General features: G+C 58.6%; 1 protein-coding gene across 2 annotated transcripts in view; it reads left to right on the forward strand.

Annotated features, from left to right (window-relative positions):
- Positions 1-7,211: 7,211 nt before the first annotated feature.
- Positions 7,212-20,476, forward strand: part of SCRIB (scribble planar cell polarity protein) — a 91,620-nt gene continuing 78,355 nt past the window's right edge. For both annotated transcript variants that reach the window (XM_088540177.1, XM_088540176.1), the window contains exon 1: positions 7,212-7,375. In XM_088540177.1, coding sequence (XP_088396303.1) covers positions 7,214-7,375 — 162 coding nt within the window. In that variant the 5' untranslated portion in view covers positions 7,212-7,213. The remainder of the gene's footprint in view (positions 7,376-20,476) is intronic.

Below are 20,476 nucleotides of genomic sequence, written 5' to 3' on the forward strand. Positions count from 1 at the left end.
GCGAGAGCTGCCTTCACCAACCGTCAGGAACGAGCCTGAACCGCGAGCGGCAGCGCGGGCTGTGCGCGGCACGGCTGGGCTGCGAGGGCAGCACTGCTGATCTCCAGCACCTCAGACACGGCTAAAGTAAACACCCAGCCCCTGTGCTGTGCACACTTACGTGGAAAACAGGCTTTGCTGAAAGGACAAGCTTTGTGGAAAACACAGATTTTGTAATTCTTAAAAGCCTGAATGCATTTATTTTTGGAATCTTCTTGTTTAATGAGTAGGAACAGAATTAGCTCCTTGTGTTAATGATTTTAAATGCTCTTAAGCACATAAAGGGCTGTTATTTTTCTTGTTATGTATAAGTGTTATGCAAACAGTAGAAATGTGAAAAGAATTTTTAGTTCAGAAATTCGTCTAAGAATGATGATCTCAGCAGTGTCAGAAAGGAGCTCCGAGTTGGGCTTCCTGGTACTTCAGGCTGCTTCTACATTTAGAGATGCCTTTAAAACGAAGCAGGAAGAGTTAAATGCTCGAGAATCTTTCTTCTGTTGGGGATTAGAGATTTTTGTTGGCAGTCTAAGTTTATTTACAGTCGATTTATGTTAACTTGTTTTTGTACTGTTGTTTCCTGTTAAATAAGCTCAAGTAACCTTTCCCCTTCCCCGGTATTTAGGGTCATCCCGAGTTAACAGCGAGCCACTCTGTGCAGCCTGTGTTTGGCCGCCCTCGATGAGCTCGTCCCCGTGGTCACCCATCCCGGCAGCTCCTCGTCCTGGCTCGAGGCGCCTGTTCTGGACAGGTGAGTGACGGGACCTGCTGAACGTCCTCCCGGGAGGGCCGAGCTTGTCCCAAGGCTGGTCTCCACTCCTGCTGGAGAAACCACGAGCCCTCTCCTGCGGCTGCGCTGTTCCCTGTCCAGCTCCGTTCCGCCGTTGGCTCCCATTCCGCTGGCTGGATTCAGAGCACAACGAGTGCACGGGAAGTTCCCCGTTGTCTGGATGGCAATTACAAAATAAAAACAGAAGGGAAAGGATTGATTAAAGGGGGGCAGCCTGAATGTTAATAAACAGGTTTGTTAACAAGATGGGTCTTACCTGGTCAACAAGATATTTTACAAGTTTAAAGTAAGTAACTTTGTAAAGTTTTTCGGCATGTCAAATGTCTAACAAAAGAGCAGGAATTGTACTGTATAATATTTTAATTAAAACACTATAACATGAGCAAAATACAATCCGACTTGGAATAGCTGGCAAACATCTCAAAATATATTTTCTCAATAGAAATATCACCAAATTATGGCTTTTTTCCTGGAGGGAAGAAATCCGATAGAAACCTGATGCCCCAATGTACATTTTTAATGATTTGGGGTTTTGAAGTAGATGTAGAAATGTGCAGTTAGCAGCCTAGGAAGACAGGTCACTAACTAAGTGCATATATGTTTTTCGGTGCTGAAATGTAAAGTGGCTTCCGCCCGTTCATTGTGTATTCTTCAGGATATTTTGTTTCCTGTCATGTTCTCTCCACAGTTGCAGATGTCCTGAGGAGCCTGGGGAGGTCCAGGTGAAGAGCAGCACCACCGTGTCCACCTGTGAGCAGGCTTCAGTTCTTTGTGACACAGTCACCATCTGAGAGGTGCTGGAATGCCCCTATAACAAGGGGACAGGTGTCTGCAGGTCGTTATCTCACGTTTGGACCATTAACAGAACGAACCACTTGGCAGAGCAGTGGCTGTCAGGCGGCTCTCTCTGTGTGGCACTTTCTCAGTCGATCCGTTGGTAATACTGGCCCTTGATGAATTACCAGAAAGTCTGGACAAACAGAAAGGGCTTTTTCTGTAGAAGGAACTTCAAAACCTGCAGACCTTAGCGCGTGATTCCACCAGAGGACTTTCCTATGTTTGCTGCCCAAAACCAGGTCCAAGAACTGTGCTGATCTCCAGAAGGTTCAGGCACAGCACTACAATGGCTGGAAAGCACCAAGAAGTTCAAACCTGTCCAAACTTGTCCTTGTTTATGTCAGAGTCCATATGTTTAACTATATCCATACTGACTGATACTCATACTGGTAACTGCGGTGCATCAAGGAGATCCATACACATCTTGAGGAGTGTGAGTAACTTATCTAGGACCAGAGCTGGTAGAGAAAGGGCAGAGCGGAGCAGCTGGGAGGCTTCGCTACCTTCATCTGTGGCAGCTGTTTGGCTGCATCTGCATGAGCTACTGAACAGCTCTACCTGGTGTCAGCTACCAAAGGATGCTTCAGGTTTTAGTGAAGACATCCCCAAATGCAGGGGTAGAGATGCAGCTTGTCTGCCTTAGCATGCAGGAATTTACTTAAAGTCTGGCCCAGAGCAGCAGGGAGTTCAACATTCCGGTTTTCATGAGCACTGCTTCCTTTAGGGGTTAAGAGAGACCTATAGCTTGTTCCAGGTAGCCTTTCATGTCTCAGCTCTTCATCGCAGGTCAGCAGTTCCTTATTACCCAGATGGCTGGAAACCTCTGGCCTCACAGAACTGTGGGCCTCCCCTGGAATCCAAAAGGCCTTTTTAAGAGGATTCGCTTGAGTTGAGGTAAGGAGGCACCTTGGAGAGATGCCCAAGGACTGGAAGAAAGCAAAGGTCATTCCAGCTTTCAAAAAGGGCAAGATGGGCCCAAGGAACTAAAAGACAGTCAGATTCATCCAATCCCTGGAAAGATAATAGAGTAGCTAATCCTGGACAGCATTTCTGAGCACATGAAGGGCAAGAAGGCGATCAGGAGGAGTCATCAATTATTCACCAAGGGGAAATCCTGGTGACCCAACCCCAGAGCCTTCTGCGATGGGGTGACGGCGGGTAGATGAGGGCAGAGCAGTGGCTGGTGTCTCCTCGACTCCAGCAAGGCTTTCAGCACTGTCTCCCATTGCATCCTCATGGGAAGCTCCAGGCGTGTGGGTGAGACAAGTGGACAGAGAGGCACGTTGAGAGCTGGGGGAAAGGCAGAGTCCCAGGGCCGTGATAAGCGGAGCAGAGTCTGTCTGGGGGCCTGTAGCTGGGGGTGTCCCCCTGCAGTCAGTGCTGGGCCCAGTCCTGTCCAGCTGCTTCCTCAGGGACCTGCGTGGGGCACAGGTTGCACCCTCAGCACGTGTCCTGGGTGTCCCTGCCTGGGAGGAGAGGCTGATCCACCCGGGGCTCTGCTGCCATCCATGGGCCCGGGACAGGCTGGAGAGGGGGGTGGAGAGGAACCTCGTGGAGCTGGAGCAAGGGAGGAGGAACAGCTCCCAGCACCAGGCTGGGGGTGCCCTAATGGATGAGGAAAGGCTCCAAGGGCAGGGCTGGCATAGCCTGGAGAAAGAAATCCCAGGGGGATCTTGGCAACATGGGTAAGTGTCTGAAGGGAGGGTGCAGAGAGGACAGGGCCAGGCTCTGTCACCAGCCACCAGAAGCAGCAGGCACAAACCGAAATGTGGGAAGTCCCATCTGGGCAGGAGGAAACCCCTCCTTGCTGTGAGGAGGACGGGTCCGGGAGCAGGAGCGGGAGCAGCTGCCCGCAGGGCGCTGGCGGCTCTGGCCGCGGAGACGCTCTGGCTGCCGGGAGCAGCCCCATGCGTCGGGGCTGGGCGAGCCGCTCTCCAGGGCTCCTCCGAGCTCCGCCGGTCTGCTCTCTGCTTCCGAGCAACAAACGCTGCCTCACAGACGTCTGCACCGGCTGTGCAAGGCTGACTCTTACGTTACAGCTTTGAATTAGGTGTTTTAGCCTCACGGGGAGGTGAGAGTTTGTGCCCAGACACAGATAAGGTGGCCTTCATCTGTGCGCTCCACACACAGACCTTGCCTAGCTCTCCTGAAAAGGAAGGCTTGAAATCTCATCTCAGATGGGTACGGAGCTTGTAAAGAAGTTCTGTGAATAAATTCAGTTGGGTATTTCGTGATTCAGGAGGCTTTCATTTGAGTTCATGATAAACTCATTCCAGTACATTCCTCTTTCTGTCCATCCTGTTTTTCCCTGCCCTACCCCAGCTTTGAAACACTTTCCGAACGCTTGGGCAAGAGGGATAACCAACCCCTAGTTTGAACCTTGCATATATACACAGCTCTTAATTACAGAGCAGGATGGAACTGGCATTTTCTTGGGTGGCATCCCAGGACGTTGAATTTCCAGGCCTCAGCCCATGGAATGCTGTTCCTTGTCTGGTTCCTGATGCACATTTCTGCACCGCTTCAAAGCTCTATGGGCTGATGTTGGTCTCCTGCACAATGCATGAGCAGGGAAGGACCAAATAATTTGGGATGTGGCAGTTTGAAGCAAAATACTGGAGGAAAAACTTCTGATGCGTGTATTTGCCCCTTGAAAATACTGTTTATCCACATGGTCCTTATTCCAAGTGAATAGGGTAATTTTCATTATGAACGACATAAAATCTTGTTTCATTAGCATCTTCCTGTACGTGCTGCCTCTTCCCCAGATTTTAGTTGTGTGACTGCAGCCTCGGTGCGGGGCAGTGGCAGGACTGTATATGACCAACACAGGTACGGCAGAGGCAGGAGTGTTCCTGGCTCTCCGCAGGAGGATCCTAACAAGGAGAGCAAAAAACAAAACAGAAAGTTGTTGGGGCTATAGAGGGCTAATGGGTCAGTGCTCAGGCTTCGTGCTTGCTAGTGGAGCACAGGCTAAGGCTGAAGGGGCTTGGATTTACAGGCATTTGAGCTCATTACCTGACTCTTCATGGGCAAGGCATGGGGGTGGCTGCTAAAGCAGCCGTGTCAGTGTCCAAAAACTCCTGCATGCAGATCAGTGTGAAAGCAGAGCTCAGCCAACCTCCCCCTTCTCTCTGTGTGGACGAGCTCCGGGCGACGGCGCCTCCATCCTGCAGAGCCCCCGTGCAGCTGCCACTGGTGACGCTCCTGCTCTCCCGCATGTGCTGGGGGACTCATCTCCTCTGAGGATCCAAACCCCAGGTCCTGGTGGCTGCAGCTTTAGAGCTGCAGCCTCCAGGCTCTTCTACCCTCTCATCTCTGCAGATTCTCACTCTGCTTTCCTCAGCTTCCCCCCCTCCAGGAACATTCTCTAAAAGGTCCTTAAGAACTGGCTGTTTTTCTGTCAAGTGGCCACATTCCCTGGCATTTACCTCTGTTGTTTCAATGCCATTCTTGCTTTCTACAGAACAAAGTGCTCTGTGCTAAGTGGCAGCCCTGCTGTCTTGGACACAAGGCTCCATCCTGTGCAAGGTGATGACTGGTGAAGGTTTCTGGACAAGCCTAGAAGAGGGCAAGCATGGAATAAACACTCCTCAGAGGCCAACAACTTACAGGGAAGAGATTTCCTAGCTTAGAGGTGGTGTTTGTTCGTGCACTACAGCCGAAACCCTCCCGATCTGGCACCTTACATAGCATCGGACTCGGGGTTTCTCGCCCCAGAACCTGTTCCAAGAGCAAGCTGCACTGAAGTGGCTGGGAATGGCCATGTTCAGCTATTACTGCCTTGAGCCCTTTGTGCACGGCCCTCTCCTACTTTCTTCTGCACTCCTCCAGCTGGCAAAGCAGCTCGTGTATTTGCAGGTTTCTGGAAAAGTTGTTTGTTTCATTTGGGCTTGTTCTAGTGAACTTCTCACTGAAGCTACTCCTGCAATAACCCAGCAAAATCATGGACAGCGTTAAACGCAGACGAGCACTAGGTTGCGATGGGACTTCTGAGGCAATCCTTGGTGAGGCTTCCCCTGTTGGTCTTGGACTCAGCACGTGTCAGTAATCCTAGCATGGATTCAGCAGTGGGGTGAGGAAAGCTTGGCAGCGGCTGGGAAACGGAGCAGATGGGTCTTACAGCCATGCCACGTGCACAGAGCAAGAGCAGCTTACACAGAAATCCTTGCTTCCTTCAGGACGGGTTGGGAAGTTGGGCTGCCAGGGAAACCCCACAGCATTCCCGCTGTGTCCGGAGCGGGTCAGGTTCTGCTGCGCTTCCTTCCCTGGATGGCTGGGGACACGAGCTGCGTTTGGCACCCCTGGAGCTTGAGCAGGACCCTGTTGGGGCCACTGCCCCTGGGCAGCGATGTTTCTGCCGCTCAAAGCGCTTGCAGAATTTCAGTTGTACCTTAAGATCTGAATCCTTAAATAAAACCATTCTCTCCCACTTGCAGGATCCTTAAGAATAGCATCAAAATGCAGGTAGCAGCTCGGCAGAGATGAACAAAGGTCCTGATGTTAATGCTGAGGTGCACAGGTAGGTTTTCCTGCCTCTTGAAGTTGGAAACCTAACTTATAAGCACCTGTTTCACACTTACTCTTGTACTAGCACCTTTATTTAGTTTAGCTGTGTTATCTTTATTTCTGTCCTTACAAGTGTTTCTACAGAACATGGTTTCTTGCAGGTATTTGTTTTATGAGGCTAAATAACTCAAAATGATACAATCTCCTGTTGTAGGAGTTCTCCGTTGTTCTGCCAGGTTTGGTGGCTGCTCTGAACAGGGATCCGAGGTTGATCCGTCTCGAAGGATGCGGCACCAGGGCCTGTGGGTTCGGAGGCCAACGAGCAGCTCTGTGCCTGGCTCCGACCTCCTTGCTTCACTGGCCAGGGCCCTGCGGACACGTCCCGCTGCGCTGCCCTCCCAGGACCCGTTTTGGGACGTTTCCCGCTCTGGGGGGTCGTTTCTGCCGTTCCTGGCCCGTTTGTAACCTGGGAGCTTGTGTAAAACAGACTCTGGGTCTGTGCCCAGCGCCCTCAAAACGCCAAGAAAAGGGTTTTGCCCTGCACTGCCGCACCCCCTTTTCCAGGAAATGGCGCCGGAATCTCCCCAGTTTGGCTGCCCGCGACCGCAGGGGACGGCGCCGCCTCAGCGCCAGCCCCGCTCCCTGCGCCCCGAGCCGACTCCTGCTGCCTCCGCGGCCTCGCAGTCACCCCCGCGCTCCCCGGCACCGCCGCACCCGCTGCCCGAACCGGCCGCTGCAGAGGGCAGCGGGGCCGGCGGCGCGGGCGGCTCCTTCCCTTAGCGCTTTAACCGCAGCCCGGGCGGCCGCGCGCGCCCCGGCTCCCCCGCGGGCCCCGCTCCGAGCCGGGCGGGCGGCGCCGGCGCGGGGCAGGGCGGGAGGCGGGAGGCGGCGCCGCGGCCTCGGACTCGCTCTCCCAGCGCCGCCCGCGGCCTCCTCGCAGCGGGCGGCGGCGCGGCCCGCGGGGCGGCGCGGAGCCCGAGCGCGACGCCGGCCCCGGCCCCGGCCCCGGCGCGGCCTTGCGGGCGGCGCGGGCCCGGCGCGATGCTGCGCTGCATGCCGCCGCTCTGGCGCTGCAACCGGCACGTGGAGGCGCTCGACCGGCGGCACTGCTCGCTGCAGGCCGTGCCCGAGGAGATCTACCGCTACAGCCGCTCGCTCGAGGAGCTGCTGCTGGACGCCAACCAGCTCCGCGAGCTGCCCAAGGTGAGGCCGCCGCGCGGCCGGCCCGGCTCCCTCCTCCCGCTCCCGGCCTGGCCCGGTGCGGCCTGGTCTGGAACGGCTCGGCCCGACCCGGCCCGGTTCCCTCCTCCCGCTCCCGGCCCGGTGCGGCCCGGCCCTGCTCCCTCCTCCCTCTCCCGGCTCGGCTCGGCTCGGCGAGGCCTGGTCTAAAGCGGCCCGACCCGGCTCGGTGCGGCCCGGCCCTACTCCCTCCTCCCGTTCCCAGCTCAGCTCGGTGCGGGCTGGCCTGGAACGGCTTGGCCCGGCTCGGTGCGGCCCCGCCCGGCCAGGCTCGTTCCGGCCCGGCCCAGCTGCTTCCTCCCGCTCCCGGCTCGGCTCGGCTCGGTGTGGCCCGGCCCGACCAGGCCCCGCGCACCGCCTGCCGCGGACCCGAGGCCTGGGCGCCGCCGCCACCCGGAGCGGTGTCGCCGCGACGCGCCCCGGCCCGGCCGCCTCCTCCCGTGCCCAGCCCGGCCCGGCCGCCTCGTCCCGCTCCCCGTTTCCCCGCACCAGGGCGCCGTTCCAGCCCGGCTCGCGCCCACCCGCCCGTAGGACGCGGTGCCAGGTCGCGGCAGTGGAGGGGTCGTGGGGGGTCTCTGCTCCGCAGCCCCCACAGGGTCTTCCCACGGTCCCAGGGCTCCGGCCCCATGCAGGTGGCCACATGGAGCAGGCCCGTGACCCCCCGAGCAGGGTCGCGCGACCAGCCAGGAGCCCTGGTTTAACCTGGGAGCTGCAGAAGGGCGCTAAACAGGCGCGTTAAGGATGGGAGATGCACCTCGTGCTTTTAACGGGGATGCAGAGCCCAGGGCTCCTTCCAGCGCGGTGCTCCCAGCACGGGTGATGCTGTCCTGCTCGGCCGGGCCCCGCTCCGGACCCCGGTGCCACCGGCCAGGGCGGGCACTGCCACTCTGTCCTGCTGGTGCGGGGCGCTTCGAAGCAGAGCTGGCCTTGGGCCCGCCATCCCTCGCCGCTCACAAGGAGGAGGCCGTGTGGTCCTGTCGGGCTGCAGGATGTTCTGGAGGAAGGTTTTCCATCTCCCTCGTGTGAAAATCGCCCCGTTTTTGGGAGTGAGTTCGCTGTTACTTGTGCAGAAGGAGTGTTTGCGTGGCGCCTGTTTGGGCAGGTGTGTGCCAGGGTATCCGCGGACCAAGTCACGCTTCGCTTTACACACCCTGGCACCTCCTGTTGAGTCATGGATAGGCTCTTCTTAGCGCCATGAAATCCGACAAAATACTTGCTTTTGGTCAGGTTTGCTCAGCTGAACAACTGGTGCATCCCTCCTCGGACAGGTTCTCCCGTGCAGGAGTGGCACCGCTTTGCTCTCCTGTGATTTTTGCCTTCTCTCCTGGCTCGGTGCTCTCTGGGGCGCTGCGGGCCGCCTTGCTGCCGCTGCGAGGGCGCCTTGTGCAGGTACTGAGGCGCCAGTACCTGCTTCATCATGTGTCTTGAGATCGTATTGTACTTTATGGATGTTTTTATATGCTTATAAATACCTAGGCCTTCTCAGACGGGGGAAGCTCGTGGTGCAGGCTACAGGCAGGTCAAGACAGATGAGTGAGCACAAGTCTCCTGCAGAGCAGGGTGCTTGCAGCGCGTCTGCAGTGAAGTCGCCTTCCTTGCACAGCGCAGCTCGGTGTCGTCTCAGGACGCCGTCTTTGCGGTTATGCGCGCATGAGTTTTACTGAGATGTGGCAGTTTTTTGGATGTGGTTGGGTTTTTCTTAGCTTTTGAGCAGCAACTCCGGCACGACAAGTGCAAATTTTACACAGACGTTTTGTTTAGTCTGCGTTCAGGCAGATGAAATTGTGCCTGTGTGTCTGTCCGAGCTGCGGTGTCTCTTCCTCCTTGTTGCCTGAAGAACCTGTATCTGCAGACACTGTTGTTCAGCTCCAGGTGTGATGTCTGTTCTGCATAGGAGCATCAATGCTCTTCCTGTGACCTCTCCCAGGATCACGGGGTCCCTCTGCAGACAGTCTGTTCCCTACAATTTTTGGGTTTGTTTTTTAATGCCTAGGAATTATTAGAAAAGCATTAAAGAGCAGAAAAATACTATTAGGTCATCATACAAATGTGGTGCACGTTTCTGGTTCCCCAGCTCAAAGGGAATGCCTTAGAGTTGGAAGGAGTAAAGAGGAAGGCGAGGGGTCGCAAGAGGTTTGCAGCCGCTTTCCCATAGAATCCGCAGAGAGCCCATCTCCAGCCGGAGAGAGGAGCTGCACCTCCCTCATCGGGACGTCTGGAGAAAATGAACAGGGAGCAACTGTCCGCTGTCCCTTCTGGGATGAGGGCCAGAGGACGGTAGGTGAAATCAGTAATGGCTTTGTTCACATGGAAAAATTACTTCCTTGTAGCCAATCTGAAGAGTAGTTAAGGTGTAGAACTGCTTGTCATGTGCCACAATGGAAGCTCAAAACGGGCCTGAGCTCAGAAAAGAACCGCCCCAGTCCACGGAGCGGAGAGGCACCCAGCGCCGGCCCACACGCGGTGCTGGCTGCGCCGCCGCTGCTCTTGGGCAGCCGAACTCGTGCGGGCGCCTGCGTTTCTGCAGCAGCGACTGGGCTCGTCAGCCTCGCGAAGCTGAACCGGCCCTGCAGGAGAGGCAAGGGTCGAGCGTGCCGGGGAGCGGGGGGACCTGCCCTCGGAAAGAACCCGGCAGCTGAGGGTGCTGCCGGGGCACCGGGCTCCGGAGACCAGCACGAAGGGAAGCGGATCCCGCGGTCACATCGAATGCTGCTTCCAGCTGGGGCTCTGTGAGGTCCAGGCCAGAGCGCAAAGTTGGAGCAACCTGGGGTGCGACCCTCTGTGCCTTGATGCTCGGTGCAGGTCGAGCTTCTGTGAGTAACTGAGGGTGCTGGGCAGCATGCGAGGCCTAAACCCTGCGCGGGGGCAGGGGGGAACCCGCAGGGGGGTCAGGTAGGGAGGCAGGAGGAGGCCGCGAGGGAGGCAGGCAGGGGCTGCGCAGGGGAGATGCAGGTTGTGGAAGACTGTGGCTGCTGGGGGCCCTCACGGCACGGGCTCATCGCTGCTGGGCAGGGGAGTCCATGTGTTTGCAGGCTGGATGTGGGATGAGCATTGGAAATAGATTGCCCTTTCATCGGGAAAGGCTGGGAAAGCAAGATGTGCCCGAGGCAGCGACCTTCCCTGAGCGCGGGCGCTTGAAGGGGTCTTCGACGGGAGGGTTTGCTCGGGCGCAGGAGCGGTGCTGGGGCAGCGCCCCGCGTGCCGCAGGAGCGGGGCCTCGTGCCAACCCACGTGCTGCGACGCAGGGGGACGGGTCGGAGTGGTGCCGGGCGCCCACGTTGGGGAGAGCAGGGCAGCAAGGGGAGAGCAGCCGGAAAGGTGCGAGTCGGAGCGTGCGGAGCAGTCGGAGCGCTCAGGAACAAGCCTGGCCGCAACCAGTGGATTTCTGAGGGCTGAGGTGGGGTGTTTGGAGAGGACTTCTATGTGGAGGTGGTTTTTGAAGCCACAGAGCAGAGGGGCGGCTAGCTCTGAAAAATGTTGTCATCTTTAAACAGCGAAGCAGCAGCAGCTTTGGAAACGTGCGATGTTTTTTCTATCTCTTCTTGCACAGGTTTTCCTCTGGCTCCCGCTGCTGAACCATCTCTGCCACAGGCTTTTATTTGCCCTTCGCCTGCTTGCCCCAAGCTCCCAAATCCCTGGTGATCTCTTGCTCTTTTGTTGGCACCGTTCTCCCTCACACCAGGTCCTCCTGTATCCCTTTCTGGCCACTCTGGGCTCTTCCCTGGTGCCGAGTCCTGCCTCTGCCCAGCGCTTCCCAGTGGAACCGCTGTGGCTCCTTCCCCGTCTCCCCGGAGCTGGGGAAGCGGCTCTCTGCCTCTTGCCTTCCCGTCATGGCTCGGCCCTTCCCATCCGCTCCTGCTCCTGCTTTATTTACGCCACAGGGAATGTTGTTGTTTCGAGCCTGGGTTTCTCATTATGGTGGTGGCTGAACTCTTTTTGAAGTGATAGATTAAATCTGCGTTCAGAGCATCTCCTGTCTTGTCCCAGGCGTTTGCTGCTAGTGATGCAGCATGATTTAATGGGAAATGTTAAGTTCTATTTGCTGAATTCCCCGTGCTTTTTGCTGGCGTGTAGATTCCACAGGTGGGAGCTCCTTGCTCCGCGCTGGCTGCTGCTGGCGCAGGGGATCTCTGCAGGACAGCAGGGCACGCGACAGGTTCCTTGCTTCTCCAGGACCCTGGCTGCTGGATCAGTTCATTAGAGCTGCCGAATGCACCTGGCCCCTTCCATCCCTGCTCCGCGAGCGCCCGTAGCGCATGGTTGCGGTGAGCCTGGCGCGAGTGCGCTCCGGAACGGGAGCTGCAGCGTGGCAGCTGCGACGGGAGCCACAGGCACCCAAAGGCCCCTCCGTGCGCGGCAGGAGGAGCGCTTTGGTCCGGAGCACGGGAAGGCCGGAGGGAGCCCAGCTGGAGTGGGGCTGGTGGGTGGCGGGAGCAGCCGGAAGGCTGGAAGGGGCCCAGCGCAGGAGGCTGGGGGGGTCCAGGAGGGTCAGGGCGCAGCAGCCGCGGGACCCCGCGGTGCAGGAGCAGGAGGAGGGCGTGAGGAGCCGTCGCTGCTGGCGACCTTCGAGTAGTGCCGAGTCCGGAGCCGTGAGCCCCGGGATGCCGAACTGTGTGGGAAGAGCCCCTCTGTGCTGCAGTTTGCACCGAGCTCCTGCGTGGAGGGGACCCGGAGCGGAGGACCTTCCCTCCGGCCCGCGGAGCTGCTTGTCGCTCACGTCCCAGGAGGGAGGCCCCGCGGGCCCCAACCGCCTTCAGAGAGTGGCTGCCCTGCAGGCCCCGTCGGCACCTTCCTGCCCTGGCCGGTCGGCTCTGCAGCCGGGCGGTGGGAACAGCCAGGCTTCGGGGCTGCCTCTGACCGTGGGGCCAGGCCCTGTCCTTTGTCCCAGCCGGGCTCCTGCGGGCGGGAAACCCGAGCCCTGTTTGTCACTTTCCCAATCCCCGGGCGGGGTCTGGGCCAGGCTAATTAGGAGCAGCTTTGAGTTTCCCGGCTCTGGGGCTCTGAGCAGAATCTTGGCTTCTATCTACCTTCACGGAGGAGCGAGGCTATTGGTTCTAACCCCTCCGGCCGCTCGCCCTTCCCTGCAGACGCTGCGGGCAGTGAAACCCTGGGACTGAGACTCGTCCTGCTCAGTTGCAGGAGCTGGCACTGCGGTGCCCACGGAGCGCCCTGCGCACGGGGCTGTTCTTGCTCAGCCCGTGGGTTTCCTGCAAAACTGCCCTTGTTCAGCAAAACCAGCCAAGGAACTGGTTTCACTGGATTGCCGGGAACCCTGTGCTCTGCGCCGGCAGCTCCCGCGGCGCCGCCCGGGAGCCGCGTCCTCCGCGTGTGCGGCCGCTGGGATTTCACATGTCCTGGGTGTCCCTGTGTGTGCAGGGGGGTTGGACTAGATCATCTCTAGGGGTCCCTGCCAACCTCAGCCATTCTGGGATTCTGGGATTTCGCTCCTTCAGAGCTACCTGGGATGTGCTGCTGCTCAGAAACTGAAGCAGTGCAGGGCACTGCACCCCATCCTGCCCTCTCCTCCGGCAGTCGCTTTCTCTTTTGTAAGTACAGGAGCAGGGTAACAAGGGAGACTTAGGATAAGTAGTGGAATAATAATAAGAGCTGGATAAAAGCTCATTTGTAGAAAAAAAAAGAGCTCATAGCCCTCTGGAACATATAAAGAGGAGCAGGAAATGGATTTTACTGTGATAAACAGTGTGCACAGGAATGCTCCAAGGTTGCAAATAGTAATTCGCAGTTAATTCCCATCTTTGTGTGGGCTCTGGAGCTCTCCTCAGCCTCCCTTGTGGCCGGTGTGCAGGCCGTGTGTGGCCCCACGCAATCCCAGTGCTCCGTCTCAGTGCAGGAGGGTGTGCAGTGCTGTGCTGGGTGCGGAGGAGCGCAGCGGGGCGCAGGGATAACGGTGTGGGAGCAGCTCATCCCAGCGCTCCGTCTCGGTGCGGGAGGGTGTGCAGGGCTGGGCGCGTGGGCAGCAGCCTCAGCAGGGCTGCCTCTCCCAGGCCCGCCGCTGCACCGCTCCCGGGCTGTGCAGGAACACTGGCGGACACCCTGCTTAGTCCTGGTGGAAGCTCTGTCCGTCCCGTGGTGCCGTTGGTGCCTTCCCCATGTCCTTAGCGCAGCCGCTGCCAGCTCGGCTGCTCCACCCGGCGCTCGCTGCTCCCCTGGCAGCTGCCGAGCAGGCTCCTGCTCGTGTCCCTGGGCTCCCCCGGGACAGGCGAATACTGCAGTGAGCTGCCATCCTCTGTGCGGAGGCAGGATCTGCAGCTGCTGCATCCCCTGGGCCTCGGCTGATTCCCTCTGACTCTCGTCTGGGCACCTGCCAGGAGTGATACAGGTGATGTTTGATCAGTGGTTAGGGGGAAGGGCAGGGCTAGAGTAACCTCTTTAGGTCTCCTCTGACCTATTTAACATGTTTCTGTGCATATTCCTGAGTTTCATGGCTTTGTTTTGCTCCGTCTCCCTGAGGGATGCTAGGATGCGGCCGGAGGAGCGTGGCGAGCGGTGAGGCACAGGGGCATCGGCCGGGGGAGCTGCAGGTGGCTGCTCGCTGGGCTCTGGCATCACAGCTCCCCTGTGGCTTCTGACTCTGCCTTTTTCTATTTCTACCTCAGAGTATTTAATCGTGTATGAGTTTTCCCTTGAGAGCTGCTGCGGCACCTTCCTATTTCTTGTGCTCTTCCTGCTCAGAGGAGCTGTTTGTGTCTGAGAACCTCTTCCTGTCCCCTTCCACAGAGGAACATGTAACTCTTCGGGATTTTTCCAGTCGCCTATACGTGCCCCAGGGAACGCGGGGGTACCTGCTGTGCTCCGCATGCCTCGCTCCCTGCTGAGTCGTAAACTTGCCCCTTGTTTCCCAGTTTCAGCACTAGACACTATGACAGTAAGTCACAGTAGTGCTGGCGAAGCTGTGTCCGTTGCAGAATTCCTATTACCCTGCAGGTTTTTGTCTCAGGAAAACACGGTCCTTCTCAAACCAACTGGAGCAGGTTGGTGCATGACCCCTTGTGTTATCCCCATGTGCTGATGACTAGCGCTATGGATTGAAGAAAAGAGACGTGTCTGATTGCTGGGTGACCTCCCGCTGGCCAGGAGGGATCCTGACGGGATGAACGGGCTCCCTACAGCAATGCCTCTTCCGAAGGGCTGGAACTGGGGCAGGCGGGAGATAACAGAGCTGAGGAGCGGGCCGGATCTCGGGGTGGAGCGGGGGCACAGCAGATTTTTCCTTCGCTGTAGGAGGGTCCAACCACACCTCTCAGTCCTGTAGCTGTGTCCAGTGGAGCGGGTTGGCGCTTTTGCAGCATTCGGTGCAGAGCTGTTCCTGCATGCGGCGGGAAGCGCTGCTGTGTCCGACAGCTCCCTGCCTGCAGCCTCAGCCCTGGGCAGGACGGCGGCTGCTCCTGCTGCCTCCCCTGCTCTGCCCCCCGTGCTGTCCCCTCCTGCTCTGCCCTCGTGCTATGGCACTGCCTCCCACGGACCCGTTTGCGACAGCGTCGCGCCCTGCGAGAGCCCAGCGTTCGCTGTGCTGTCGTGATCTAATTCTGGCTCGGGGATTTCCTTTCTGCGGCCTGCGGTGGGTCTGTCATTTCACATGAACCAGAGCTCCCGTCTCGCTCCTGCGCGTCCTTCTCGGGCACTGCTGCTCTTGGCAGTTGAGCAGTGGCTGTGTCGCACCCCGGAGGGGGCTGCATTCCTGCCTCCCTGAGTAAATGCCTGGGAAGCAGCAGCTGGGGAGCCTTGGCTCGGGGACAGCTTGCTTTGTCTGAGCTGGAATGTGCTCCTGCTGCTGAAGTGCTTTTGTATGTTTGAGATGCATTCCTGATGCGTGGGGTTAAATAGTGGGAAATCCGGCCGGTGCGCGTAACGAGCACCGTGTTCCCGAGCATGGAGCGGCCCGCGTGGCCCTGTCCCCTCTGGCCCCCATGTCCCTCCGCGGCCCCAGCCCCTGCGGCTCCGCAGACCGGGCTGCAGGTGGAGGGGAGGCTCCCGGCTCTGCCGCCCGCTCGCCCTGACCTGGGAAGGGCCCTCTGCGTGTGGCAGTTTTGCCGCCGGGTGTTTCTCCCTAGGGCTCGGTTGCCACCGCCTCTCCGGGCGGTTTTGCCCGTGCGGTGGTGACCAAAGAGGAAGGGCTGCAGCGGGGTTCGTGCTGGTGGCAGATGCTGTGAGCAGCAAAGTGGGGCAGTGCTGTGCTTGGAGCTGTTTACTGGGGAGCATCCCGTGGCTGGGAAAAGGGATCAAGCTGCGCTGTGCTCTGGCCTTGCCCCAAAAGCAAGGATGAGTCTCCTGGTCCCTGCTGGGTACAAGGGAGTACCTGGTGTTGTTGGGTCTCCCTGGGGAATCAGGGCATCTCTCTAGTGGCTGGGTACAGTCTTTGCACGGCAGTTCAGACTACTCTGGTCTGCCTTGGGGATGAGGATCACTTTTTTTATCTCTGCCTCTATAGCCAGATTTCTGGTGGAGTGACACTTTTTGATTCTGGCCCTCCTGGCAGTGTGCATTGCTTGGATCATGTCACCGTGACATAGGGGAAGGTCTGGCTGGAGTTATCTGCTCTGCTGGTGAAAGCTCCTGCTGATAGAGGCATTTGGCCCTCCTCAAGTGGACCCAGTCCTGCCATGTAGCCCTCTGATTTCCTGCTCGAGTTGCCCAAAGGGGGGGTTCTGTGACCACCCCTGTGAAGAGCTGGCTCCGAGCACAGTGACCTAGAGGGACTGGAGTGGATCTGCTCCCCAGGGCTTCGCTTTGCAGTTTCTGCTTCTAGCTTTGCAGTGTCTTTCCTGCGGCTCACCTTTCCCAGAGGCAATCCCAGCAGTTGCTGTCACGGCCTTCAGGGATCAGCTATTTCCTCCCTCGCAGATGTAGGAGGGACCCCAGTTCTGTTCCTGCTTCTCCTACTTGTAGACTGGAAAGGGACACGCAGGGGCTGCTGCCTTGGCTGTGGATTGTGTGTCAGTCTGGGCCTCCTCGGCAGGGCGTCCTCCACAGGTCAAGCCACGTTTAGCCAGGGAAATGGGAATGAAGCACAAAGCCCAAATATTTTTAAAATCACTGTTTTTTATGAGCATACTGAGGAGCTACCCAAGCTGCGACCTTTCCCATCTGACTCCTCGTGTCTGGGTGGTTGAATCCTGTGTGGTTTCCTCTGGTCAAGGAGCACCAGGTTCTGCTATGGCTGCTCTTGGCCTTCGGCATCAACCCGTTCCTCGGTGGAATGGGCCCTGTTCTTGCCCCTGAATCACCAGCAGGATTGCAGTTATTCTTGTGCTAAATGGTGTGATCCTGCCCTTAACTAAACACGTGCTGTCCTGCTGAAGGCAGAGGGATTGAACCGGGGGGGGTCAGTGGTCTCCTAAAGCTCATGAGATATAAGGGGGCCTGTCCTGGTGGCTGGGACTGCTGGATCAAAAGGGTGAGCAGAACCCTCACCCTGTCCCTTTGGCGTGGGCCGTCAGAGCAGTGCTGTGCCTGGTGGCTCTGTGCGGTCCCTGCAGCAGGGCTGCCCATGGCCGTCGCCCCCGGCTGGGGCCTCAGCTGTTGAGACACCTCCAAGCCGTGTCGACACGAGAGCGTCTGAGGAAACGGGGAGACGTCGGGAGCTGCTGCCTGGGTGCCAGTGCGGCAGCAAGACGTTTTGGCGTGGTTCTTGAGTGAAGGCCGTTCGCAGCACGGACCAGGTCCTGGCTGCCAGGTGGGCTCTGCTCTCCTCCGCAGACGTCAGCCCATGCATGCGGTCGGGTGGTGCCTCTGCAGCTGGGTGCTGGACGGGTGACTCTGCGTGGCGCCTGCCCCACCACAGTGCTGCCGTCCCCTCCTTGGAGTGTCCCCCAGGCAGCTCCGCAGGGCCCTTGGCAGCCGTCCCCTCCTTCCAACGCTGCACGAGGGCCTCGGGGGCAGTACGGGGACCCCAAGGGCAGCGCGGGCGTCCCGAGCCTCTGCACCAAACAAAGCGGCCGCCTCGGTGGGGACGGGAGAGGAGTGGGGCCGTGTCTGCTGCCTCCGCGTGGGGGCTGCCAGCGCCATGAGAACAGTGGGGGAGGCCCTGGGACGGGCTCAGGGGAACAAAGATCCCTCTGTGGCAGCCTCTTCGCGGGGATTAGCCGGTGACCTTGGGCAGGGCTGCTGCATGGGTGGGAGATGGGCGAAGAGCGTTGGGACTGCGGCGGTCCCTCCTGTGGAGCAGCGAGGGCAGAGCTGCGGCCGCGGCCCAGGCAGGACGAAAGCTGCTGCTGCTGCAGCCTCAAATCCTAACCCCACAAACAGGGAGCTGTGGCCCATCGCAGGCTGCAGCAGGAACCCCGCGAGCGGGGCAGGCTGTCCCATTTGCAGTGAGTGTCGCTGCGTCCCGGGATGCAGCCCCTAGAAGGCTTTTGCTGCTTCCTTGGCTCTCGGAGCCGGTGTCCCTGCAGCTGCAATGAGGGAGCAGGTGCTTGTGCTCTTGCCGATGTGGGAATCGGGATGGGCATGTGGCTGTGGGCCTATCCCTGGCTCCATGGCCACGACTCCGTGGGCCCCAGCAGTCTGCTGTGTGGGCTGTGCTGTCCCACGCTGCGGTGTCCCCATGCAGTGCTGCGAAGATGCCGAGGAGGGTCCCTGCCTGCAGCGCGGGCTGCGCCGTCCTGCGCTGTGGGGTCCCCGTGCCGCGCCATGGAGCTGCTGGAGAGGGTCCCTGCCTGCTGCGCGGGCTGCGCTTGGCCTTTAACCCTGTTGAGGGAACCCGCAGGGCTTGGTTGTGTCTGGGGACCTGCCGAGATAAGTGGTAGCTCAGAGGGTTTGTTCTGATCCTTTTATCCATTGTGCTCTCTCCTTTCTTCATTTTCCACCTCTTGATCTGGTCGAACAAGTGGGCAGAGGGAGGAGGCACAGCCTTGCTGGGCGCTGCAGGAGCAGAACTGGAATCCCTAAGGACAGGGTCCAAATTCTCAGCATTGCCGTTGAAGTGCTGTGCTTATCCAGGCTGACCTCGTAGCTCCGCGGGCCTTTTTCCATGCCCTGGGGCTTTGCCACAGCCTCTTCAGTAATGCTGGGTGCTTTGCAGATAGGAGTTTGGGCAGTCGGAGGTGTGACTGAGGCTTGGAGAAGGGTAGTGAGGCAGAGAAACAGAGCCTAGGTGGAGATGTGCTGATTGCAGCGGCAAGGACAGAAGCTCCTTCAGGTGTTTCTTAGAGCCTCTTGTACCCGAGAGGTTGAGCAGCGACGTAAGCAGGCCCGTCGGGACTGCGCTGCGTGTGCACGTGGGCCCTGCGTGTTGCTTTGAGGGTAGCAGATGGTTGTGCTGCCGTCAGAGCAACCTGGACAAGCTGGAGAGATGGGCTGAGAAGTTCAGCAAAGGGAAAGGGCAAGTCCTGCACCTGGGGGGAGTAACTCAAAGCAGCAGTAAAGGGTAAAGGCTTGGGAATGACCTTCTGGAGAGCAGCTCGGCAGCAAAGGACATGAGGGGCGAGGGTTGCCCAGGCGGGCATCAGGTTGGACATGGGCCTGCAATATGCCCCTGAAGCAGAGGCACAGCCTCTGGGGTGCATCAGGAGGAGTGGGGCCAGGAGGATCCTGCCCACTGCTCCACGGGGCTGAGGCCATGTCTGGAGCCTCCCGGAGCCATGGGGACATGGACATCCTGGAGCAAGTGCGGCAAAGGGCCACAAAGATGATTAAGGGATTGGAGCATCTGTTAGCCGAGCGGAGACTGCGAGAGCCGGGATTGTTGAGCCTCGAGAAGAGGAGGCTCAGCATGACCGTATTGATGTTAGAAACACCTGGGGAGAATCAGTAACGAAGACGGAGCCAGACTCTCCTCAGTGATGCCTAGCAAAACGGACAAGAGATAACAGGCGCAAACTGAAATACAGGAAATCCTGCTTAAACATCCAGTAAAAAACTTTTTTATGTTTTGTAAGAATGGTCCAACAGTGGCACAGGTTATCTGGAGAGGTTATGGAGCCTCAGTTCTTGGAGATACCCCAAACCCGACTGGCTGTGGCCCTGAACAAGCCATTGTGGCTGACCCTGCTCGACCAGGGCTGGGACCGGCTGATCCCAGAGGTCCCCCATGAGCCCGGCCGTTCTGTGACGCTGGGGCCTGCCCCATGCTGCAGGTCGCTGCCAGATTTGGACGTCTGCGTTCCTCTCTGCCCATGCCTCCCACATGCCCTTTGCAGCCTGCATGCAGCTGCTTTTCCAGAAACGTCTCCTGCTTTCCTAATCACGCGGGAAGCTCTGCGCTGACACCCACGGGCAGCGAGGTGCCCCATGCGTGGGCTCTGCTTCCCGCGTTGCGGCGCGGGAGGAGCCACTCCTGGAGCTGCGCAGCCCGAAATCCCTGATTAATGGGCAAGGAAGGGACGGGATGAGTGTGAGGCTTCGCTCTCTGCTCACGAGAAGGGGTTCCTCTCTTCCAGCACCGCCCGCGCTGGTGCCGACCGCGTGCGTCGCCACGGGGCAGTGATGCCGTGCTGAGGGCGTGAGGATGACAGCGGGCGGTCGGATGGGGCCCGTGCTCACCCCTTCCTGCGATCACCCCCATTCCCAGACAGGGGAGCAGCACTGGCCAACGCTGCAGCCGCAGGCCGAGCCGCTTGGGTAGGGGCAGGCACGTTCCGTAGGTGCAGATAGGCACTGAGCACCTGGGGAGGCGCTGGAAGGGGCTGCCCGCGGCAGCGGGGGAGTCACCGTCCCCGGAGGGTTGAAGAACCGTGGTCTAAGTCCTGATGAGGGGAGAGTGCTGAGAGAACTGACAGCTGTGTGTAGTTGATCTCAGTAGACACATGCAGAGTGGTTTTGCCAAAACGGTGCATTTTCTAGTATTTGTATGTAACCAGGCTGACCTTGATTAGAAAAGAGGTAATTGCCAGTCCCCAGAGAGACTTTTGCTTGAGTTTTCACTCCATGTGTTAGTAACGCTTTTAAAATTAACTTATTCTCTGCTTATCCGCAGCGTCACAACAGTTCTGTTGCGCAGTCCTGCTTTGTAAGTTTTGCTCAGGGTTAGGAGCTGAAGTTGCCGTTTCCGTAAGTCGGGGTGGGGATGACCCCCGTGGGGTCAGCTCTGCTGTTCGCTGTCCTGCC

Source organism: Tinamus guttatus, unplaced genomic scaffold, assembly GCF_059628265.1.
Source record: "Tinamus guttatus ecotype Peru unplaced genomic scaffold, ASM5962826v1 Tinamus_guttatus_pri_ptg000056l, whole genome shotgun sequence".
Taxonomy (NCBI): domain Eukaryota; kingdom Metazoa; phylum Chordata; class Aves; order Tinamiformes; family Tinamidae; genus Tinamus; species Tinamus guttatus.